General features: G+C 41.6%; 1 protein-coding gene across 1 annotated transcript in view; it reads right to left on the reverse strand.

The window, feature by feature from the left end:
- Deptor (DEP domain containing MTOR interacting protein) overlaps positions 1 to 18,697 on the reverse strand; it is a 121,596-nt gene that overhangs the window by 50,329 nt on the left and 52,570 nt on the right. The window contains exon 4 of the mRNA XM_042672992.1: positions 8,622 to 8,800. Coding sequence (XP_042528926.1) covers positions 8,622 to 8,800 — 179 coding nt within the window. The remainder of the gene's footprint in view (positions 1 to 8,621; positions 8,801 to 18,697) is intronic.

The raw sequence follows: 18,697 nt of genomic DNA on the forward strand, positions 1-18,697 counted from the left end.
TTTAGCAAAGATCACAGAAAAGAAGAAAATCAAAACATAGCATTGTGATTGTCCAGGTTCCTGCTGCTTCTGTGTCCTACTGCCAGAAACAGAAAGGTGGGGGGGGGGGGGGGTCAAACTATGTGTTATTTTTCTCTACACATGACTAAGTAATAGCTGTGTGCATTCCAAATACTAACAGCCTTTCTTATTAGTGATAATAAAGGTCAGTTTTTCAGAAATGGGTTTGTTTTTCAGAGCCCAGATTTGCTGTTAAGCACAAAGAGACCTAAAAGCAAAACTATTTTGTCTAAAATGGAATACATTAGGTACATAATTTAATGAATGGAATCTGTAACTCTAGATCTTTAGAAATTGTTGCTATAAATCCAAAGTCAGAGCTCTACAAAGCACCTTAGTATTGAGTTTATTTAACTAATACATATATATATATATATATATATATATACATATATAATACACATATATATATGTATACTAGGCTGGGATATAGTTTAGTGATGGAGTACTTTCTAGTAGGTACTTGCCCTGGGTTTCATCCCTAGCACTACCAAAAGACAAAAAAAATTTAACAAAGTATAAAACTGAAGCTGTAAATAGACCTCAACAAGGCTCTAAGTAATAAACAGCAATAGAGAACTGGATGTAAATACAGTGTGGAAGCCACACACTGGCAGTTCTATGGAATATTGTCTCTGTTCTTTATAAGAACCAAACAAGTATAAAAATTGCTTCTCAGGCTGGGAACCAGTGGCTGAGGATCCTGTTTGAAGCCAGTCTGGGCAGGAAAGTCCCTGAGACTCCTATCTCCAATGAACCACCAGAAAAGCTGGAAGTATGGGTTGGGTAGCTCAGAGGAAGAGCAAGGCACTGAGTTCAAACCTCAGCTCTGGGGGGATAAAAGCTCTATGAAGTACAGTGGTTCAAGTGGTAGAGCACCAGCCTAGAGCAAAAAGCCTAAGTCCAGGCCCTGAGTTCAAGCCCCAGTGCATGTGCACGCGCACACGCACGCACACACACACACACACACACACACACACACACACACACACACACAATTGCTTCACAGCATTTGGAGACCAATGGCTCAGACCTTGGAGTATTTGTAGTCAGACACTCTGATCCTGTTTTTATCTCTGACAAGTAGTGTCTTTTTGTGCTTGTTTTCTCATCAAAACATGGGAAAGAAAGAAGCCATAACTGTGAAATCTGTATGCTAAGAAATGAGAGTCTTTGCTGCTGCTGAGGCCATACCAGCTGTCTATAGGTGTCTTAACAGGAGCTGAAAAGTAGTGATGTCTGGAATCACAGTCATAGAGGAACAAAGGTTGCTGAGATAAGGGCCTGAAAAATGAGAAGCACATTCACAATATACTTCCCTGCCTGTACTGACTTCAAAAGGTCTAGAGCTGGGCTCTCCAAGATGGCTTCTGGACACATGTTGCTGAGCACTTGAAATGAGGTGAATACAGGTTGGGTACCGGTAGCTCACGCTTGTAATCCTAGATACTCTGGAGGCTAACATCTAGAAGATCATGGTTCAAAGCCAGCCGAGGGGGAAAAGTCCCTGAGGTTAACTTAAACTCTCCCACAGCCACACTCCTGAGTTTACATATGGCCAGTCATATTGCTGCCAATCACTTCACTTAAATTTGTTTATCTATTCTTGGATGACGTGGGGACAAGCAGCAGGCATGGGGTAGGAAAGGAGAAAGAACTTTTCCTAAAAAAAAAACTGTAGATTCAAACAAACTAAAACAGCCCAGATGTACGGGGACAGGAGTATCACATAAGAGAAAGGGAGTTCAAGTAAGGGACTCAGAATCAAGAGCCATGAGGAATGTGGCTTAGTGATAGAGTGCTTGCCTAGCTTGCGTGAAGCCCTGGGTTCGAAAAAGCCAGAAGGGGCACTGTGGTTCAAGTGGTAGAGTGCTAGCCTTGAGCAAAAAGAAGCTCAGGGACAGTGCCCAGGCCCCAAGACTAACCAAAAAAATAATAATGATGATTCAAGAGCCATGAGAGGCCCGTGGGGGGGATTTCTAGAGGAGGAACAAGAGAAACCACAAAGCGCTAAGGATGACAGGGCTACGTCTACTAACTACTCTTGATCTGTTCCAGGGGAGTCTGCATCCCGAACAGGAGCCCTGTCCAGAGCCCCTGGGGAGAGGCTGACACAAAGAGTTTTTTCAGATGCACAAAAGGGTGAAAGAAAAGAGACCAGTGATGGCAAGAGAATGGCAACCATCCAGTCCTTGCAGGACAGGGGCTCTCCTTTTCCTCTCGCTGTCCCCCAGCTTCCTCCCCACTCTTCCCATGTGGAGTGGCACAGCCAAAGGGTCCAGCGCAAGTCTCATCAGCAGCTGGGGAGTTAATACCTCCCTTCTCCTTGACCAGGAGGAGCAGGGAGGGGCAAGTCTCCATGACTACCTCTGTTCCACTCTGGAGATCCTGGACTGCTCTTCTAATAAGCCTGAGACCCAGCCTACACATGCTACTAATTAAGTACTACAAGGGAAAGGACAAGCAGGGTACTTTATAGAACACAAAATACTTCAATACATATGTAGCTCTCCTTGGTATCTATGAGGGTTGGGAATGATTCCAGAACTCACCCACCACCCATACTGATGCTCAAGTCTCTCATCTAAAATGATGTGGTATTTACAGCTAATCGGTGTACATCCTCCCATACAGTTTACATTGTCTCCAGATTGCTCATAATAATGCAATGTAAATATGAGGTAAATGGTTGTCACACTGTATAGAAAATAATCTGTAAGTGTTCAATACCTGTGCAATGTTTTTTGATTTTGCTGTTGTTTGTTGTTGTTGTTGGTGGTGGTGATAGGGCTTGAACTCAGGGTCTGGGTGCTGTCCCTGAGCTCTTTTGCTCGAGGCTAACACTCTACCACTTGGAGCCACAGTACCACTTCTGGTTTTCTGGGTCGTTAACTGGAGACAAGAGTCTTACAGACTTTTCTGTCTGGGCTGGCTTTGAACCATGATCCGAGGATCTCAGTTTCCTGAGTTGCTAGGCATTAAGCCACCAGCGCCCAGCTCTGTGCAATGTTGTTTTTTCCAAAAGTATTTTGGAGCGGCCATTGGTTGAATCCACGGAAGTAGAACCCGTGAATAGAAAGGGCCAATGTATTTCAGTTGCATAAAGTTCGATGTGCTTGTGTCTTAAGACTTGCTTGGACCCTTATAAACAGGGCATGTGTGGGTAACCTGAGCACTGCACATTCCTGGGGGCCAGGATCCCAAGCCACATCAGAAAAAGTCATCCTAATATCAAGAAGGATAGAAATGCTCAGAGTGATGGCACTTCACCAAGAAAAACTACCATCCCCTGTGAGTGGCGCTCACATGTGGAAAATTATACCACATGAGGCACCTAGGAACCTTTCTTTCCTTTCATACTGTGTTTAAAAAAAAAAAAAGCTCAAAGCTTGATGTTGTTACTGGCCTGTTTTCCTTTAACTAAAGATTAACAGGCTAATGTGTGCCAACTTCTTAGTATGTGAGTTGAGCAAACCACCTTGCTCCCTGGTATTTACATTACGACACAGTTCTGGCTACATGTCTTTTTCTTCTTGTTTTGAATACAGCTATAATAAAAGGGAAAACAGAGACAAAGCATGAAAGAGAACACAGTGGGAAAATTCCCAGAAATTCTAAATTGAGAGAGCAAAAATTATAATAGAGTCTGGCCACTGAAAAGATTATACTTACAAAGAACTAAAAAAAAAAAAATCTGACACAAAGAAGGGCAAATCCTCTAAATACATTTTGCAAAACAACAAAAACAAAACTGTTCAACAAATATATGAAAAATGTCAGCATTGTTAGTCATCAGAAAAATGCAAATCAAAACTATAATGAGATACCATTATATTTCATCCTAATTCTAATAGCTATTCTTAAAATAAACACACACAGAAGTTGGTCAGGAGACAGAAAAAAGGAACCTTTGTAGCTGTTAGAATATGACTAAGTGCCACCACTATGGCAATCAGTACAGAGGCGTCTCAAAAACCTAATAGTATTCATTTCTTGGTATTGGAAAGGAAAAAAAAGCAACTAAAACCAGAACTACCATATGACCCAGTATATCACCCTCTTGTGTATATATCAGAAGGAAATGAAGTCAACAGACAAAAGATAGGCCTACATGCTATGGTTATTATGTCACTGTTCATGACAGCTAATACTAATTTTGCAGGATTACTATGTTAATGGTATCAGTTAAAATGTTTAAAACATTAAAAATGTAAGGTCATGTATTTGAAATCTTATATATTGAGAATAGGCTAAGAAAATATTTCTACTCAGTCTTTGTTTTGTGTTGATGGAAAGAAGGTCTCATTATCTAGCCTGGAACTTGCTAAGTTGCCCAGGCTGGCTTGGAACTGGTGATCCTCCTTAGTTACCTCCCCCAAGTGCTAGGATTACAGGTATGGACCACCGTAATCCTTCCTACCTTCCTTCTTTCGCATTCTTACTCTTACTGCTGTCTTTCTTTTAAATTAACAAACTAATTAATTAGTTCCTCTCGGCCATTCCAGATATAGGTGGGCTATTCTTTCTTGATTACTGGAAAGATGCCACCAGTTCCTACTGAGAGTGGCATCTAGCCTCTCAAATTCTTCTTGGCTCTCAGATCAATGTCTCAGCTACTGTGAACCACTAGTAGATGGGATAGTTCTAAATACCCTCAGGCAGCTGAGAAGGACTGAAAAAAAACCATCAGTGTAAAACTGCTTTGTGTAGTGCAAATGTAACATAAGTATCTATTTCAAACAAAAGGAAAAGTGTGGACACTGTTGAGTGCTCCGATCATAGCTGTTCCGAGGAAATATCTGACCCAGGCCAGGCAGAAGTAGCCTGATTATCCCGGGTCAGCTGCTGCAGCTGTGAGCAATTTTCCCACATGATTATCTGGTTTCTATCTCCCTCCACTTAAGGCTTAGATAGCTGGACGGCAGCTAAGGCAGCTGGGGGAAACACAGAATATAAGCAAAGAAGTGTATCATCCCACTTGTAAGGGTTGCACAAAAATCCTAAGAACTTGGTCCCTTGTTGGGGAAAGCGAATCTGGAAGATTTAATGGACTGACATTTTTTTTTTTTAACACTTACAACATCTGCCAGTCTGTGAGCTGATGAAATATAAATTGAGGGTTTTCTTAGTCTAGTGGGGCTGATAATTAGCATCCGGTTTTGTTTAGTTGTGAAGTGGCAGGCTCTCCAGCTAGACGGGCTTGATTTGAATCTCAAATTAACCACTTCGCAACCCTCATTGCCAGTAACTACCTTAACCTTGTTTTACACTAAGAATGATACTTGACACAGTTATTGTGAGGAATAAACAAATGACAGGACAGTGTGCTACAGCAGTGGCTGGCAGGGAGTTTCTAAATGTTTACTATGATTTAGAGGTATCTAGATCATGTTACAAGAGCTAGCAAAGGACAGCAACCAAAGTGAAATGTTCTGCTGAAAGCCCAGAGCTATCTGAATTCTGTTCAGCAAAGAGTAACCTTTAAAGCCCTAATACTACACAGGCCCTGTTGGCAGGGATGGCCTGTGGCTAATGTCTGCGAAGTTGGCTGTTGGAAGATTCGCTAAGCACTACACTACCTGATGAGGTCCCTCTGCCCACCCGCAGCACTGTCCTGTGCTGTATCAGCCTTCCCATGCTATTTGCTCATGCACTTGTGACTTTTATGGAGAATATCTACTTTCTGCCGACAGTGTGTCCACGGGAGCAGTCCAGAGAAACCCGTGGCCTCTGAGTCTCCATAGAGCTTCCCTGCACAGACGTTGAACTTAAACTAGTGGGCGTCACTGCTGGAGGCAGGAGCCAGTTCAGCCACAGAAGGAAGCTGAGCCTGGATCTGATGTGGTTTTTTCCCCTTCTCTCTCTTGTTGATCCTGTTGTTCACTGTAATAAATCTTAGCCACGAGCACAAGAATATGGTGAATCCTTCTAGTGTGATACCACATAAGTAGTTGAAGAAGATGGAGAGAGCTCTTAAAGGTGGGATTCTAATTTCACAACCCCCCACCCCAAATATGAGGAATGGAAAAAGCAAAAGGTAGACCAATGATGATGGAGCTGGCGTCTAAAGCTCCCATTTTCCTTCAATCACTCCTGTTTCTACTTTGCCAGGCAGCCATGTCCGACTGTATCTATTACTGGAGCAAGGCAAACTTCTTCCCAAGGTACTATGCTACTTCCCAAGCTACTGGCTAGCTAGGCAATCTTGGGAAAGTATCTTTAAGGACTGTCAAGTCCCCAATATATTCAAACCTATGAAGTATTTAGCCCAGACTCTATTAGATGGTAAATAATAATGCATTTAAAACATTAGATAAATATGCACATATGTGGTCAACCTGTGGGCGTATGAGTTTACACACAGGCACACACAGACACATGTACATAAATATGCATATAAGTTAATTGCTCTAACAGATTGTGTCTTGAAGGAAGCACATTATTCACCATCCTCAGACAAAGCTAGTTAGGATTTCATAAGGGAGCCAGACTTTTATACCTTCTGAGTTCAATTTAGGGAGCCACTTTTTTTTTCTTTTCTGAAACCTTCTGGTTAAAGCCTCCAGGCTGACATTCTTTAATGTGTAACCTCTGAAGCTAATTATTAGCCAGAGAAAGCTTTGCTTAAGACACTCCTCAGTATTTACCCAGAGCTCTAACATATACTGTGTGGTCACATTTTTATAACTCCAAGTTAGTCATCCAACAATGGACTTCTGTGCTGAGAAAATGGCACTCTCTTAGAAACCCCAGTGTTTCTATATAGAAGAGTGAATCTTCCTAGAAGCATGAAAAACATTCTTCTGTGACTAAGACCTGCTATTACCTTTTACATTGGACCTTGATGGCCCTTGTGTTTATCGCATTATAAAATTATACTTAATTAAGGTACAATTACTTGGAAATCATTTGAAAATAATTCATGATGTCCTCTGTCTTCTCTCCTGGAGGAGGAGTCAGTACATCATAGTGTAAGCAGCTTGTTTTCTCCAAGAACTTGCTATCATCTGACTTCCTCTGTCTGTAGCCAAGATGAGAGAATAAATTCTAACCTGAACATATGGAGGAAAACCTCAGTCACTCTAGCCAAGTCTAAGTTCACACTTACTAGTACTAATATCCATTATACTTCCTATTAACTTATTGGTGCCTTCATTTCCTGGTCTGTAAAATCGACAGAGTACAAATATCTGCCCCTGAGCACTGGTGGCTCATAACTGTAAATGTACCAACTCGGGAGGCTAGGATGTGAGGATCAATTCCATGCCAGCCTACGCATAAAAGACCTCCAATTAACCAGATAAAAGCTAAACTGGAGGAATAGCCCAAGTTAGGTAGAGTACCAGCCCTGAGCAAAGAAGCCAAGTAAGCTCAAGACTCTGAGTTCAAGCCTCAGTAACAGCAACTACAACTAGTAAAAGCAGTAGAAAAGCTTGATACCCTCTACCTCCATTTTATACCTGTCTCCTTTACTAAGTCTCTCTCTCCTTCAATAACTTTGGTTGATAGCCGGGTCTCCCTGCAGAACAGAACAGCATTATCGCAAAAGGTAGACTACCCCTGAATGAGGTCAATGACTTATCCTGAAGAGACTGCACTCTGGATCAAAAGTAATCAATCATCTCACGGGAAGCAGATTGTTCCCTAAAGGGATGACAGCAATACCATTTTTTGATTTCCTGGAACCAACACCAAGAGAATAATCTCCCAGGCCACACTTTGCCTGGCACTATTTAATTATGCATACTTCTCTGTTTCTGTCCTCATTCTTTCTCTCTTTCAACCTAAATCTCATTTCTGTGTCAGGAAGATGAGTTGAAATACTTACTTTGCATTTCATCTCATACTCACTTTCCCTACAGCCTGTGTGTGTCCTTCCCACTATTGGTCTTTCTGTCATAATGGGGGAGTGGCCAAACCTGACATCGTGGTACGCCTGGAGGGTTGGTCTTCTGGGTGAGCTTTCCAACTGTACAAACTGTGTGGTAGATTTACTGTTTTATGCCATTAGGTTTTTATAAATGTTTATATATTAAGTATTAAGGTAATGATTATATAAGAAAAGATAATTAGAACAATTCTTAACCAGCGTTATAACGCATCATTCTAATTCAATCCTATAAAGAATCCTATAAAGTTCTATGAAGTCTTTTTTTTTCTTTGACTTTTCATTTTGGCAGCTTATATCACAGTTGGGGAAATCTTCACTTATCCCTATCAGGGCATTTATTTCCCAAGCAGGACTTGACTAGGTGACTTGCTTTTGGCATGTTGAATAAGGAGTTGTGATGTTACATCATCACATCTGAGCTTTAGGAAGCACTGCAAAAATCTGCCTGCTCTCTAGCTTCTAGTCAAACACTTATAAAGTCATTATAGCCCCTAAGCCTGGGTTTCAGAATGAAAAAGCATGAAATGCAGACCTGAACTTGAGTCTCAGGTTGGAAACAAGGCAAACTGCATCCAAACTGAGGTGTCAGTGACCCACAAGTAAGAAAGAGGTGCTTGCTGTTGTAAGCCAAAGGCTTATAGGGCTATTTGTTACTGAGGCAAAGGCTCACCATGCTGTATGATGCCATGGTCCATAAGTCGGTGGCAAAGCTGTTCTGCCTCTTTCCTTGATGTGGCTTCACCTTCCTGCACCAGCCAATCCAAGAACTCTGATGCCATGAAAGTACGCTCATACTTGACTCCTTCTTCTTCCCTGGGCTGTAGGAGTGTGTTTTCAGGACTCATCAGCCTGGGGAACAAGGAAAGGGGGAGAAAAAAATAAAGCAAAGCCACACAAAAGGAAAACAGCTCATTTGAAATCCTACATCATAGGTTTCTGTGAAGTATGGCAAGAAAGGTGTCAGACAGGCAGATGTGGCTGCATGTGCTGCCATAAATGTAAATTCTAAGAGGATGAGCTTCAGAAGATAATGAGATACATTTTCCCTTGGTAATTAGGAGGGAAAAAAACCTAGAAATGCATTCTAAATGTCTACTGTTTCAAGCTAGCCATCTTGAAAAAGTAGTTATAGAGTTAGGGGTACATTGAGTGATAGAGAGCTTTGTCTAGCGTATGCAAGACCCTGGCTTGGATTCCCTGCCCTGAGAAGGGAAAGAAAGGAAGAAAGAGAGGGAGGGAAGGAGTAAGAGAAGGAAGGAAGGAAGGAAGGAAGGAAGGAAGGAAAGAAGGAAGGAAAGAAGGAAGGAAGGAAGTTACTTACTTAAAATCTGCAATTTACTAATTATACTATACTATACCTTTCTAAAAGGCTCATACTTCTTTCCTATGGCCATCATTCCATTCCCCAAATCACCTCCATTACTGGGTTAACAAGATGACTGACCAACTGTGGTAGCACAGAGCTAGCATCCCAGCACTTAGAAGGCTAAGGCAGGAGGATTTTTGAGTTTGAGGCCAGTCTGAGCTACCTAGGGTGTTCAAGGACAGCCTTGACTACACAGTGAGACTGTCTCAAAAGGAACCACAAACAAAAAACTTCAGTAGACTGAGTCGACTGAGTGCTTGCCTCCCTTCTCCTCTTCCCAAATTCATATGCTGACTAGGCTAGTATTTACAGCTGGGACTTTTGGGAGGTAAGAGTTTTCCCTCTCTTGTAAGTCAAAGTATTTCAAAGTACCTGAATCTGCATGTCGTAATGCCAAATAATTTCCTTCCTTCCTTCCTTCTTTCCTTCATTTTTCATTCATTCATTCCATTAATTTCTCCAAACTCTCATCTCAAAAATAACCACAGTAAAAAGAGCTGGAGGTTGGAGAGGTGGCCCAAGCTGGGCACCTTGACCCATGCCTATAATCCTAACTACTTGAGAGTTTTACCCGCAGCAAGGGGTGGGGTGTGGGGGAGGGGGGGGGGGAGTTGTGGGAAGCGGTGGCGGGGGAGACTCCTTTAGGCTGATGTTGTATGTAAGGCAGAATGTGACTCAGTGCTAAAGGGCTTGCTAATTAACACACTTGAGTAACTGGTTTTGATCCCCAACAACAGATACACAGACACACACACATACAGAATTCTACACTGTTGATATTTTGCTTTAGACACAAACTCCTCGCCTTTATCTACATTTCTGCTTTTTCCAGCTTTTCCTTTCAGGGTGTGGAGAGGGCAAGCGTACAAGGTTAATTTGTGTCACTTCTGGTAAGCAGGAATATGACCTGCCAGTCCTGTAGAGCTGCTGCTAACTAGTGGTGGCCTTTTGGACCACGGCTGGCTAGCTGCTTCTGCCAATGTGAGCTTCAGGAACGAGAGCAGCTCTCAGGTCTGCGGGGATGGGCTCTGCTTGTTTTCTGGTAAAACACCCGGCCACCCTCAGTGCTTCCTTCCCTGGTTCACTTCTCCTCACAAATAAGGAATAGCTCCATCTAGGTGCCTTTTTGTAAGACAAAGCCCTGATTTGCACCTTATTTTAGCATTAATATGTAGTCATTGTGTTCAAGTAAGAATTTAAGCTGGGGGCTGATAACTCCCATTTGTCATCCTAGCTACTCAGGAGGCTGAGATCTGAGGATCCCAGTTCGAAGCCAGCCCAGGCAGAAAAGTCTATGAGACTCTTAGAGACTCTTATTGCTAGTTAACCACCAGAAAACCAGAAGTGGCACTGTGGCTCAAAGTAGTAGAGTGCTAGCCTTCAGCAAAAGAGCTCAGGGACAGTGCCTAACCCCTGAGTTCAAGCTTCATCACTGATAAAAATAAATAAATAAATAAGAACTTAACTTACCATCTGTTTCAATGACCTTCTGCTACATAACAAGCTAACATTATTTCATTTTATCAGAGTATTCTATAGGCTTTCCTGGGGTTCAGTGGAACAGGTCTTCTGGCTTGGGGTCATTCACACACTTGTGTGCAACAGGTGGCCAGAGCTGGTAGTCTGGCTCTTCAATTCTCCTTAATATAGCCTGTTTAGTCACACTACCAGATGTCATAGCAGTAACACGAAGCTCCCATACCACACAGTTCAATGGTTTTCATAGACAGGTTGTACCACCATCTCTTCAATCCAAGTTAGAACCTTTTCTTTCCCCCCAGCCATCAATAGTCACTCTTTATTTCTCTATCTTCTCAGGCCTACGCAAACACTAAATCTACATGAATCTGCTTATTCTGGGCATTTCATATCACTTTAAAAAGTACAGAAGTTATAATAAGTAGACTAGAACAAAAGAACAGAATGGAATGGAACAGGAAGAATAAAATAAAATAGAAAAAGAGAACAGAAACAGAATAGAACACAAAATAAAACAGAAAAATAGAATGGTCCCTGGAATATACCTTAAACAATGAATAAATTTTAAACATGATGATGACAACAACTACCATGAGTTTTATAAAAAAAGAGCTATTATTCCCAGGTGCCTATGGCTCACGCTATTATAATCCTAGCTATTCAAGAGGCTGAGATCTGAAGATTGTGGTTTGAAGCTAGGCCCGGCAGAAAAGTCCGTGACACTGTTATCTCTACCAAATTACCAAAAAAGCTGAGAGTAGAGCTGTGGCTCAACTGGTAGAGCACTGGCCATGAACACAAAAGCTCAGGGCTAGTATCCAAGTCTAAGACCTGAGTTCAAGCTCCAGGATGGGCACAAAGAAAAACAGAAATCAATTATTGTAAGAGAAAAAACAAAACATCGCTTTTCTTTGCATCAAAATGAATGAAGATACTATATGTATTTCTATAGACAAGGCCAATCACTCAATTAGTAATCAGAAGTATGGATGATTCTCTGAAATGTCTTCTGTTTTATGAAGCAAACTGATTGTTTTGTTTTGTTTTGTTTTTTGCCAGTCATGGTGCCTGTTACCACTTGAGCCACAGCACCACTTCCAGCTTCTTCTGCTTATGTGGTGCTGAGGAATCAAACCCAGGGCCTCATACATGCAAGGCAAGCACTCTACCACTGAGCCATCTTCCCAGCCTGAAGCAAACTGATTTTTGGCCAATCTTTTTACATGCTAGCCTATAATCATGGCATAAGGCCATACACTATTTAATGGTTAAGCATTATCTGCCACCTGTTAGAGCTCAGCAAATTTAGATTGTATGTGAGCTGATTTCAACCTTTCCTGGATCCATATCTGAGTCAGATTTCCCAGACTCACAGTAACCCAGAGGGAAGGCAGTACAATAGAAGGAACTGCTCCATTCAGGGGCCAATACAGGAATAGAAATAAGTAAGCTGATAGTAATCTCCTTGTACATTGAAGAAAAAAATACAAGAGTGCCTAGCAGGCCCTGAACAACATGGGAATATATATATATATATATATGTATGTATGTATGTATGTATGTGTATATATATATAACATATTCCCATTATATATTATATTATATAAATTATGTGCAGGGACAAAAGCCAGAAGAAGAGTCAAAATGGCCCATGAGGGCAGGGCGCCGGTGGCTTAGGCCTGTAATCCTAGCTACTCAGGAGGCTGAGATCTGAGGATCCCAGTTCAAGCCAGCCCCGGCAAGAAAGTCCATGAGACTCTTATCTCCAATTAACCACCAGAAAAACAGGAAGTGGCGCTGTGGCTCAAGTGGTAGAGTGCTCCCCTTGAGCTGAAGAGCTGAGGGGCAGCGCCCAGGCCCAGAGTTCAAGACCCATGACCCCCCGCCCCCCCAAAAAAAATGGCCCATTAGGCTGTGAGGCCTCAACTTTACTGTTTTGCATTTGGCTACGCAGTTGTCTCAACAGCAAAGACTAATCTTTCCCTGTCAAATTATCTTGGCATTTTTTATGTGTGTGTTGCGCCAGTACTGAGACTTAAAACTCAGGACCTGGGCATTGTCCCTTAGCTTTTTTGCTCAAATCTGGTGTTCTATCACTTGAGCCACAGCTCTTTTTTCTGGCTTTTTGGTGGTTAATGGGAGATAAGACTTACTTTCCTTCCTGGGCTGGCTTCAAACTGTGATCCGCCAAGCTCAGTCCTCTGAGTAGCTTACAGGTGTGAGTCATCAGTGCCTGGCTATCTTGGCACTCCTGCCAACCACCACCAGCACCACTGCTTGGGGCCTATTCACTCCTGAGGCTCAGAGGTCATGGTGTGTGCATTTGGGAGGCTGAGGTGGGACCATAGCATCTTCATTCACATCTGGGTTCTATATTCTTACTACTCACATCTTCCTGTACAGTGACACAGGATGTTTACTGCGCATGGGAACTTGGCTTCTTGGCCAAAGAGAGGCTGAGATCAAGCCCCAGCTACTCATGACCATTTCTTTGAGAAGATGAAGGGTGCCTGGCTCTCCATCACATAGGTTCTGAGTGACATAGAAGGGCTTTACTTTTGATGACTAGGTAAGTCCTATGGCTTATATGAAAAAAATTAGGGCTAATGAGCGATCTATATAGCTCTTTCATTCATTCTCTCAATTTCCCTTCCTTCTCTCTTTCTCTGTTTGTCCCTCCCTCTCTCTATCAATACCATACCATAGTTTCACATATACATCCTTTCAATTTTTAATATATTATTTCTACCACCCTTCCAACCAAACCAAAAACTCCTACAGATATCATGCCTAAATCATCCTTTTATTTCTTTGAAAACAAAACCAAGGGAAGAGGGGCACATTATGTGTGCTCAATAAATCTTTTCTAATCCAACTGATGGAAAATAAAGCCAACATCACATGCAGCAAACATGGAATATTATTTGTCTTTGAAGGATAATATCCTTTCCTCTATACTTGTTCTTTTAAATCAGCTAGTAGAAGAGCTTTTAGTGCTGCTTTTATGCCATGTAGAGACTGATAATGCTGAAATTGCAGCTGTGATTTTCACATTCCCTATGGCCATGTGTGTTGATTTAACAGCCATTTCCAGACCTTGAATCAGCTTTAGAGGGAAGCTAAGTGCAACTTCTAAGGCCATGTCCACTCTAAAGATGGAGCGAAATCAAGCACTCTCATCCTCAATTCAAAACAATTCAAACCTCTTTTAACCTTACTGAATGATTGTCAAGGAGAGCTGAGTTTCATAAAAGTTCTTTTTTTTTTTTTTCTGTCGGTCATGGGGCTTGAACTCAGGGTTTGGACGCTGTCCCTGCACTTCAGCTCAAGGCGAGCGCTCTACGCTTGAGCCACAGTGCCACGTCCAGTTTTCTAGTGGTTTATTGGATATAAGAGTCTCACAAGACTTTCCTGCCGGGACTGGCTTTGAACCACGATCCTCAGATCTCAGCCTCCTGAGTAGCTAATTACAGGTGTGAGCCACTGGAGCCCGGCCATTAAAGTTCTTTTTAAATAAGTGGTTGTTATTGAGATGCTCTTGTTTTCATAGTCATGGAAAAATAGAAAAATTACTTAGCCACAACAAAGAAAAGAAGGGTAAAGAGAAACTAAGGAGGGAAAGAAAAAGTGATGAAGACAAATGGAATCAATACCCAATTGAGAAAATAAATGGATATATTTTATAGGATTAAGAGTGACCAAAGGTGAACTTGGCCAGGAACCGAACTACCTTTCTGCAGGTGCATAGCTGGCAGACTAGAGCATCTTCAAAGAAACTGTATAGAAAAAGAAGAAGAAATATAATCCCTGCTCTTTATTCTCTCGGGTCTTTCATTGGGCAGCCATTTGCCTTGTATTAAGACAGCTGTTAGGTCACTATAGTGATATGTCAACTTGCTTTTTAATGATAGTATCAATGTCAATGGGGAAAAGAATAATCTTGTCTTGTATTTCAAGGCTGGCCTTGAACTTTTTTTTTTTTTTAATTTTCTTTTGGTGCCAGTACTAGGGTTTGAACTCAGGGCCTTGAGCTTTTACACTTATGGCCAATATTCTACTATTAGAGCACAGCTCCACTTCCCGCAGTTTGCAGGTTAATTGGGGGGTGGCGGTGGGGGAAGAGTCTCACAGACTTTCCTGTACAGTGTGGATTCAAACTTCAATCCTCAGATCTCATCCTCCTGAGTAGCTACGATTATAAGCATGCACCACCAGTGCCCAGCTTGAATGCTTGATGCTTCAACTTTCAAGTGCTGGGATTACAGGTACAAACCTACACACACAGCTAAAAGGATGGTCTTTTCAACAAATGAATTGGAGAAAATTAGATAGCCACATGAGAAAGAATGAAGTTGACCTTTCATCTCATGTTACATACTAAATGGATGAAAAAGCGAATCGAAGAGGCAAAACCATACAACTTTTTTTGTTTTTTGTTTTTTTCCAGCCATAGAGCCACTTGTGGATTTTTGTTGTACTAAAGAATCGAACCCAGGGTTTCATGCATGTCAGGAAAGCACTTTACCACTAAGTCACATTCCCAGCTCCAAATCAAAACTTTTATAAGATAAAACAAAATATAAAAAAGTGTGCTGCAAGTAGTGCTGTGGCTCAACGTGGTAGACACTAGCCTTGAGCAAAAGAGCTCAGGGATAGCCCCCAGGCCCTGAGTTCAAGCCCCACAATTGAAAAATAAAAACATAAAAGTGGTTTCTATGACCTTAAATTTCACAAAGAATGATTTGAAATCAAAAGTACATAAAAGAAAAAATAAATCAAGCCACATCAGAGCCACCAGCTAGAAAGTGAAAAGGCCACTGGCAGAATGGGTGAAAACATTTGAGACTTGTCTTTCTGATAAGCAACTTGTATGTAGAATATATAAAGTACTCTTAATGACAAATAAACAAACAAAAAAAATCCTATTAAACAATGTGAAAATTATCTGAACAGACCAAAGAAAACACGCAAGAGTACCAGTAAGTATATAGAAAGATCACCAGCCTTGAGTGGGAAACAACAAATTAATACACACACTGCAATAGCACTTTTCATGTACTATTTGGCTAGAGTCAAGAAGTTGCAGAATAACAAGTTTTGACAAGGATAAAAAAGTTGGAAGGCATATAAGCCATTGTAGAAACTATCTCCCTTGCCTCAGATATAGTATATAATTTAACCATTCTACTCCTAGGTACATATCCAAGAAAAATAAACACACATATCCACAGAAAAGCCTGTACGTGAAGGCTTAGAAGAGTATTATTCTTTATGGACAAAAAGTAGAAACAAGCCAGGAACCAGTGGCTCACACCTGTAATCCTTGCTACTCAGAAGGCTGAGATCTGAGGATTGTGGTTCAAAACCAAGTCAATGAGTCTCTTATTTACAATTAACCACCAAAAAAGCCAGAAGTGGAGCTGTGGCTCAAGTGGTAGAGTGCTTGCCTTGAGCAAAAGAGCTAAGGGCCCAGGCCCTGTGTTCAACACACACACACACACACACACACACACACACACACACACACACACAAATGGCCACGAACTGATGAAACTGAAATTATCATATATTCATATAACAGCATTTTCTTTGGCTTTCAAAACAAATGCAATACTGAAACGTGCTACAGCATGGATAAACCTTGAAAGCACTAGCTTAATGAAAGACAGTCCCTAAAGCTCATAGATCATTCCATCCATACAAAATGTTCAGAGTAGAGAAATCTATAGACACACAAAAAGCTTCATTGTTGCTTAAGGATACCCTCAAGGAATATGGGCTTTCTAAAATTAATTGGTAATAAACTAGACACTATTATACTGTATACTTCAAATGGGTGAATGGTATAAGTATACAAACTCTATGTCAATATAGCTATTAAAAATCATTTCTAGCCAGGTGCTGATGGCTCTCACCTCTTACCCTCGTTACTCAGGAGGATGAGATCTGAGGATCATGGTTCGAAGCCAGACAAAGCAGGAAAGTCCATGAGAATCTTATCTCCAATTAACTATCAAAAAAGCCAGAAGTAGAGCTGTAGCTCAAGTGGTAGAGCACTAGCCTTGAGCAAGAAGCTCAGACACAACTCAGGCCCTGAATTCAAGCCTCAGGCCTAACTGGTGCACACAAATCATTTTATTTTTGCTGGCTTCATTCACTCAGTCAGCATTTAATAAGTATTTATAGAGCTATTTCTATATTCCAGGAGATATGGCAATAAGAAAGAAAGAATGGCCCTTACCCCTAAGTTGCTTCCTATAAGGGATGGAAACCGAACATTACATACTCTGTGCAAGGCAGACAAGTGCTGTAACACAAATGTAGGTATACATAGGATAAAGAAATAAGGGAATAATATACCGAGGTCTATCAGGGGGTACGATCAAGCTCCAAATTAAGAAGAAATTGGAGTTTCCCTGAGACAAGAAGACAGAAGATCAAGAAACATCAAGTACAAATGCACAGTGAGTAAGAAGCTGTTCTCATCTAGGATTAGACATGGTTTCCTGGGCTGGATTCCCATAGGAAGTCATCTGTACCAAAGGCCCAATGCACTAACCTCAGTCTGAGCAAATGAGGAAAAGAAATTCACCAAACTGGAGCTGTGGTTTAGGGAGATGCTCACAGACCCTCAGCCACTTCTAAACAAGGAATAGGTAAGGAACAATCTATAAAGTTAGAATGGGAGAAAACAGGTATATGTCACAGTTGCTTTTGGGGGGGCGGGGCGGTGGTCGGTTGTGGGGTTTGAACTCTGGCTCTTTAGCTCAAGGCAGGCACTCTACCACGTGAGCCACAGAACCACTTCCGGCTTTTTCTATTTATGTGGTACTGAGGAATCGAACCCAGGGTCTCATGCATGGAAGCAAACACTCTACCACTGAGCCACCTTCCCAGCCCTCACAGTTACTTCTGAATCTAGTGAAGGAAAGGGAGATGAGGAGTCAAAACTATACCTTGCCAGAGGCTCATGCCTATAATCCTAGCTACCCAAGAGGCTGAGATCTGAGGATTATAGTTCAAAGCCATCCAGGGCAGGAAAGTGCATGAGACGCTTATCTTCAATTAACCACCAGAAAACTGCAAGTGGAGCTGTGGCTCAAAGTGGTAGAGCACTTGCCTTGAGTGAAAAGTTCAAGCCTGATGACTAACAACAAAAAAAACAAAGAAAACAGAAAACCAAACTAGACCATAAGCAAGTGTAGTGGTATATACTTTTAACCCCAGTAATTAGAAGTCTGAGCTACAAGGATCCTAAGTTGGAAGCCAGTCTGAGCTATCTAGCAAAACTCTGTCACCAGAAACTAAAACCAATACCCCAGGGACAAATAAAGGGCTCTGGCTGATCATCTTCTCCTCGTTTCTTGTCCGCCAGCACATAGGGCTGTGGAGAGCTGATGATACAGGAAGTCCATCCTGCTTTTATGTCTCAGAACTGTAGTTTTCCAAGCAGTGGCTGGGTTCTAAGATCTTAAAATATAATGAGAATAACACTACATCAGAGTCATTGTAAAAATTATAGCTAATCTGTTTAAAGCACATGTCATCCTGCTTGTCACATAGTAGCAGTGAACACATCAACATCTCTCTCTCTCTTTCTCTCTCTCTCTCTCTCTCTCTCTCACACACACACACACACACACACAAAGGAAAAGAAACAAAAACAAAACACAAAAAAAATCAGAAGGCATTCAAAATATACTGTTTGGTGGTTCCACAGGTATCTTTTGGTTTGTGGAAATGTTCTGAGCTATGATCTGTGTGTATTACAGATCAATATATTTAACTTTTTTTTTCTTTTGCTTTTTTTTTGGGGGGATAGGGTCTCCAGGCTGTCCTGCAGTTGGCCAGGCTGTAGTCCAGGATGGCTGCAAAATTATGATTCTTCACCTCCTGGGTGT

This window comes from Dipodomys spectabilis, unplaced genomic scaffold, assembly GCF_019054845.1.
Source record: "Dipodomys spectabilis isolate Male_0828 unplaced genomic scaffold, ASM1905484v1 ptg000783l, whole genome shotgun sequence".
NCBI lineage: Eukaryota > Metazoa > Chordata > Mammalia > Rodentia > Heteromyidae > Dipodomys > Dipodomys spectabilis.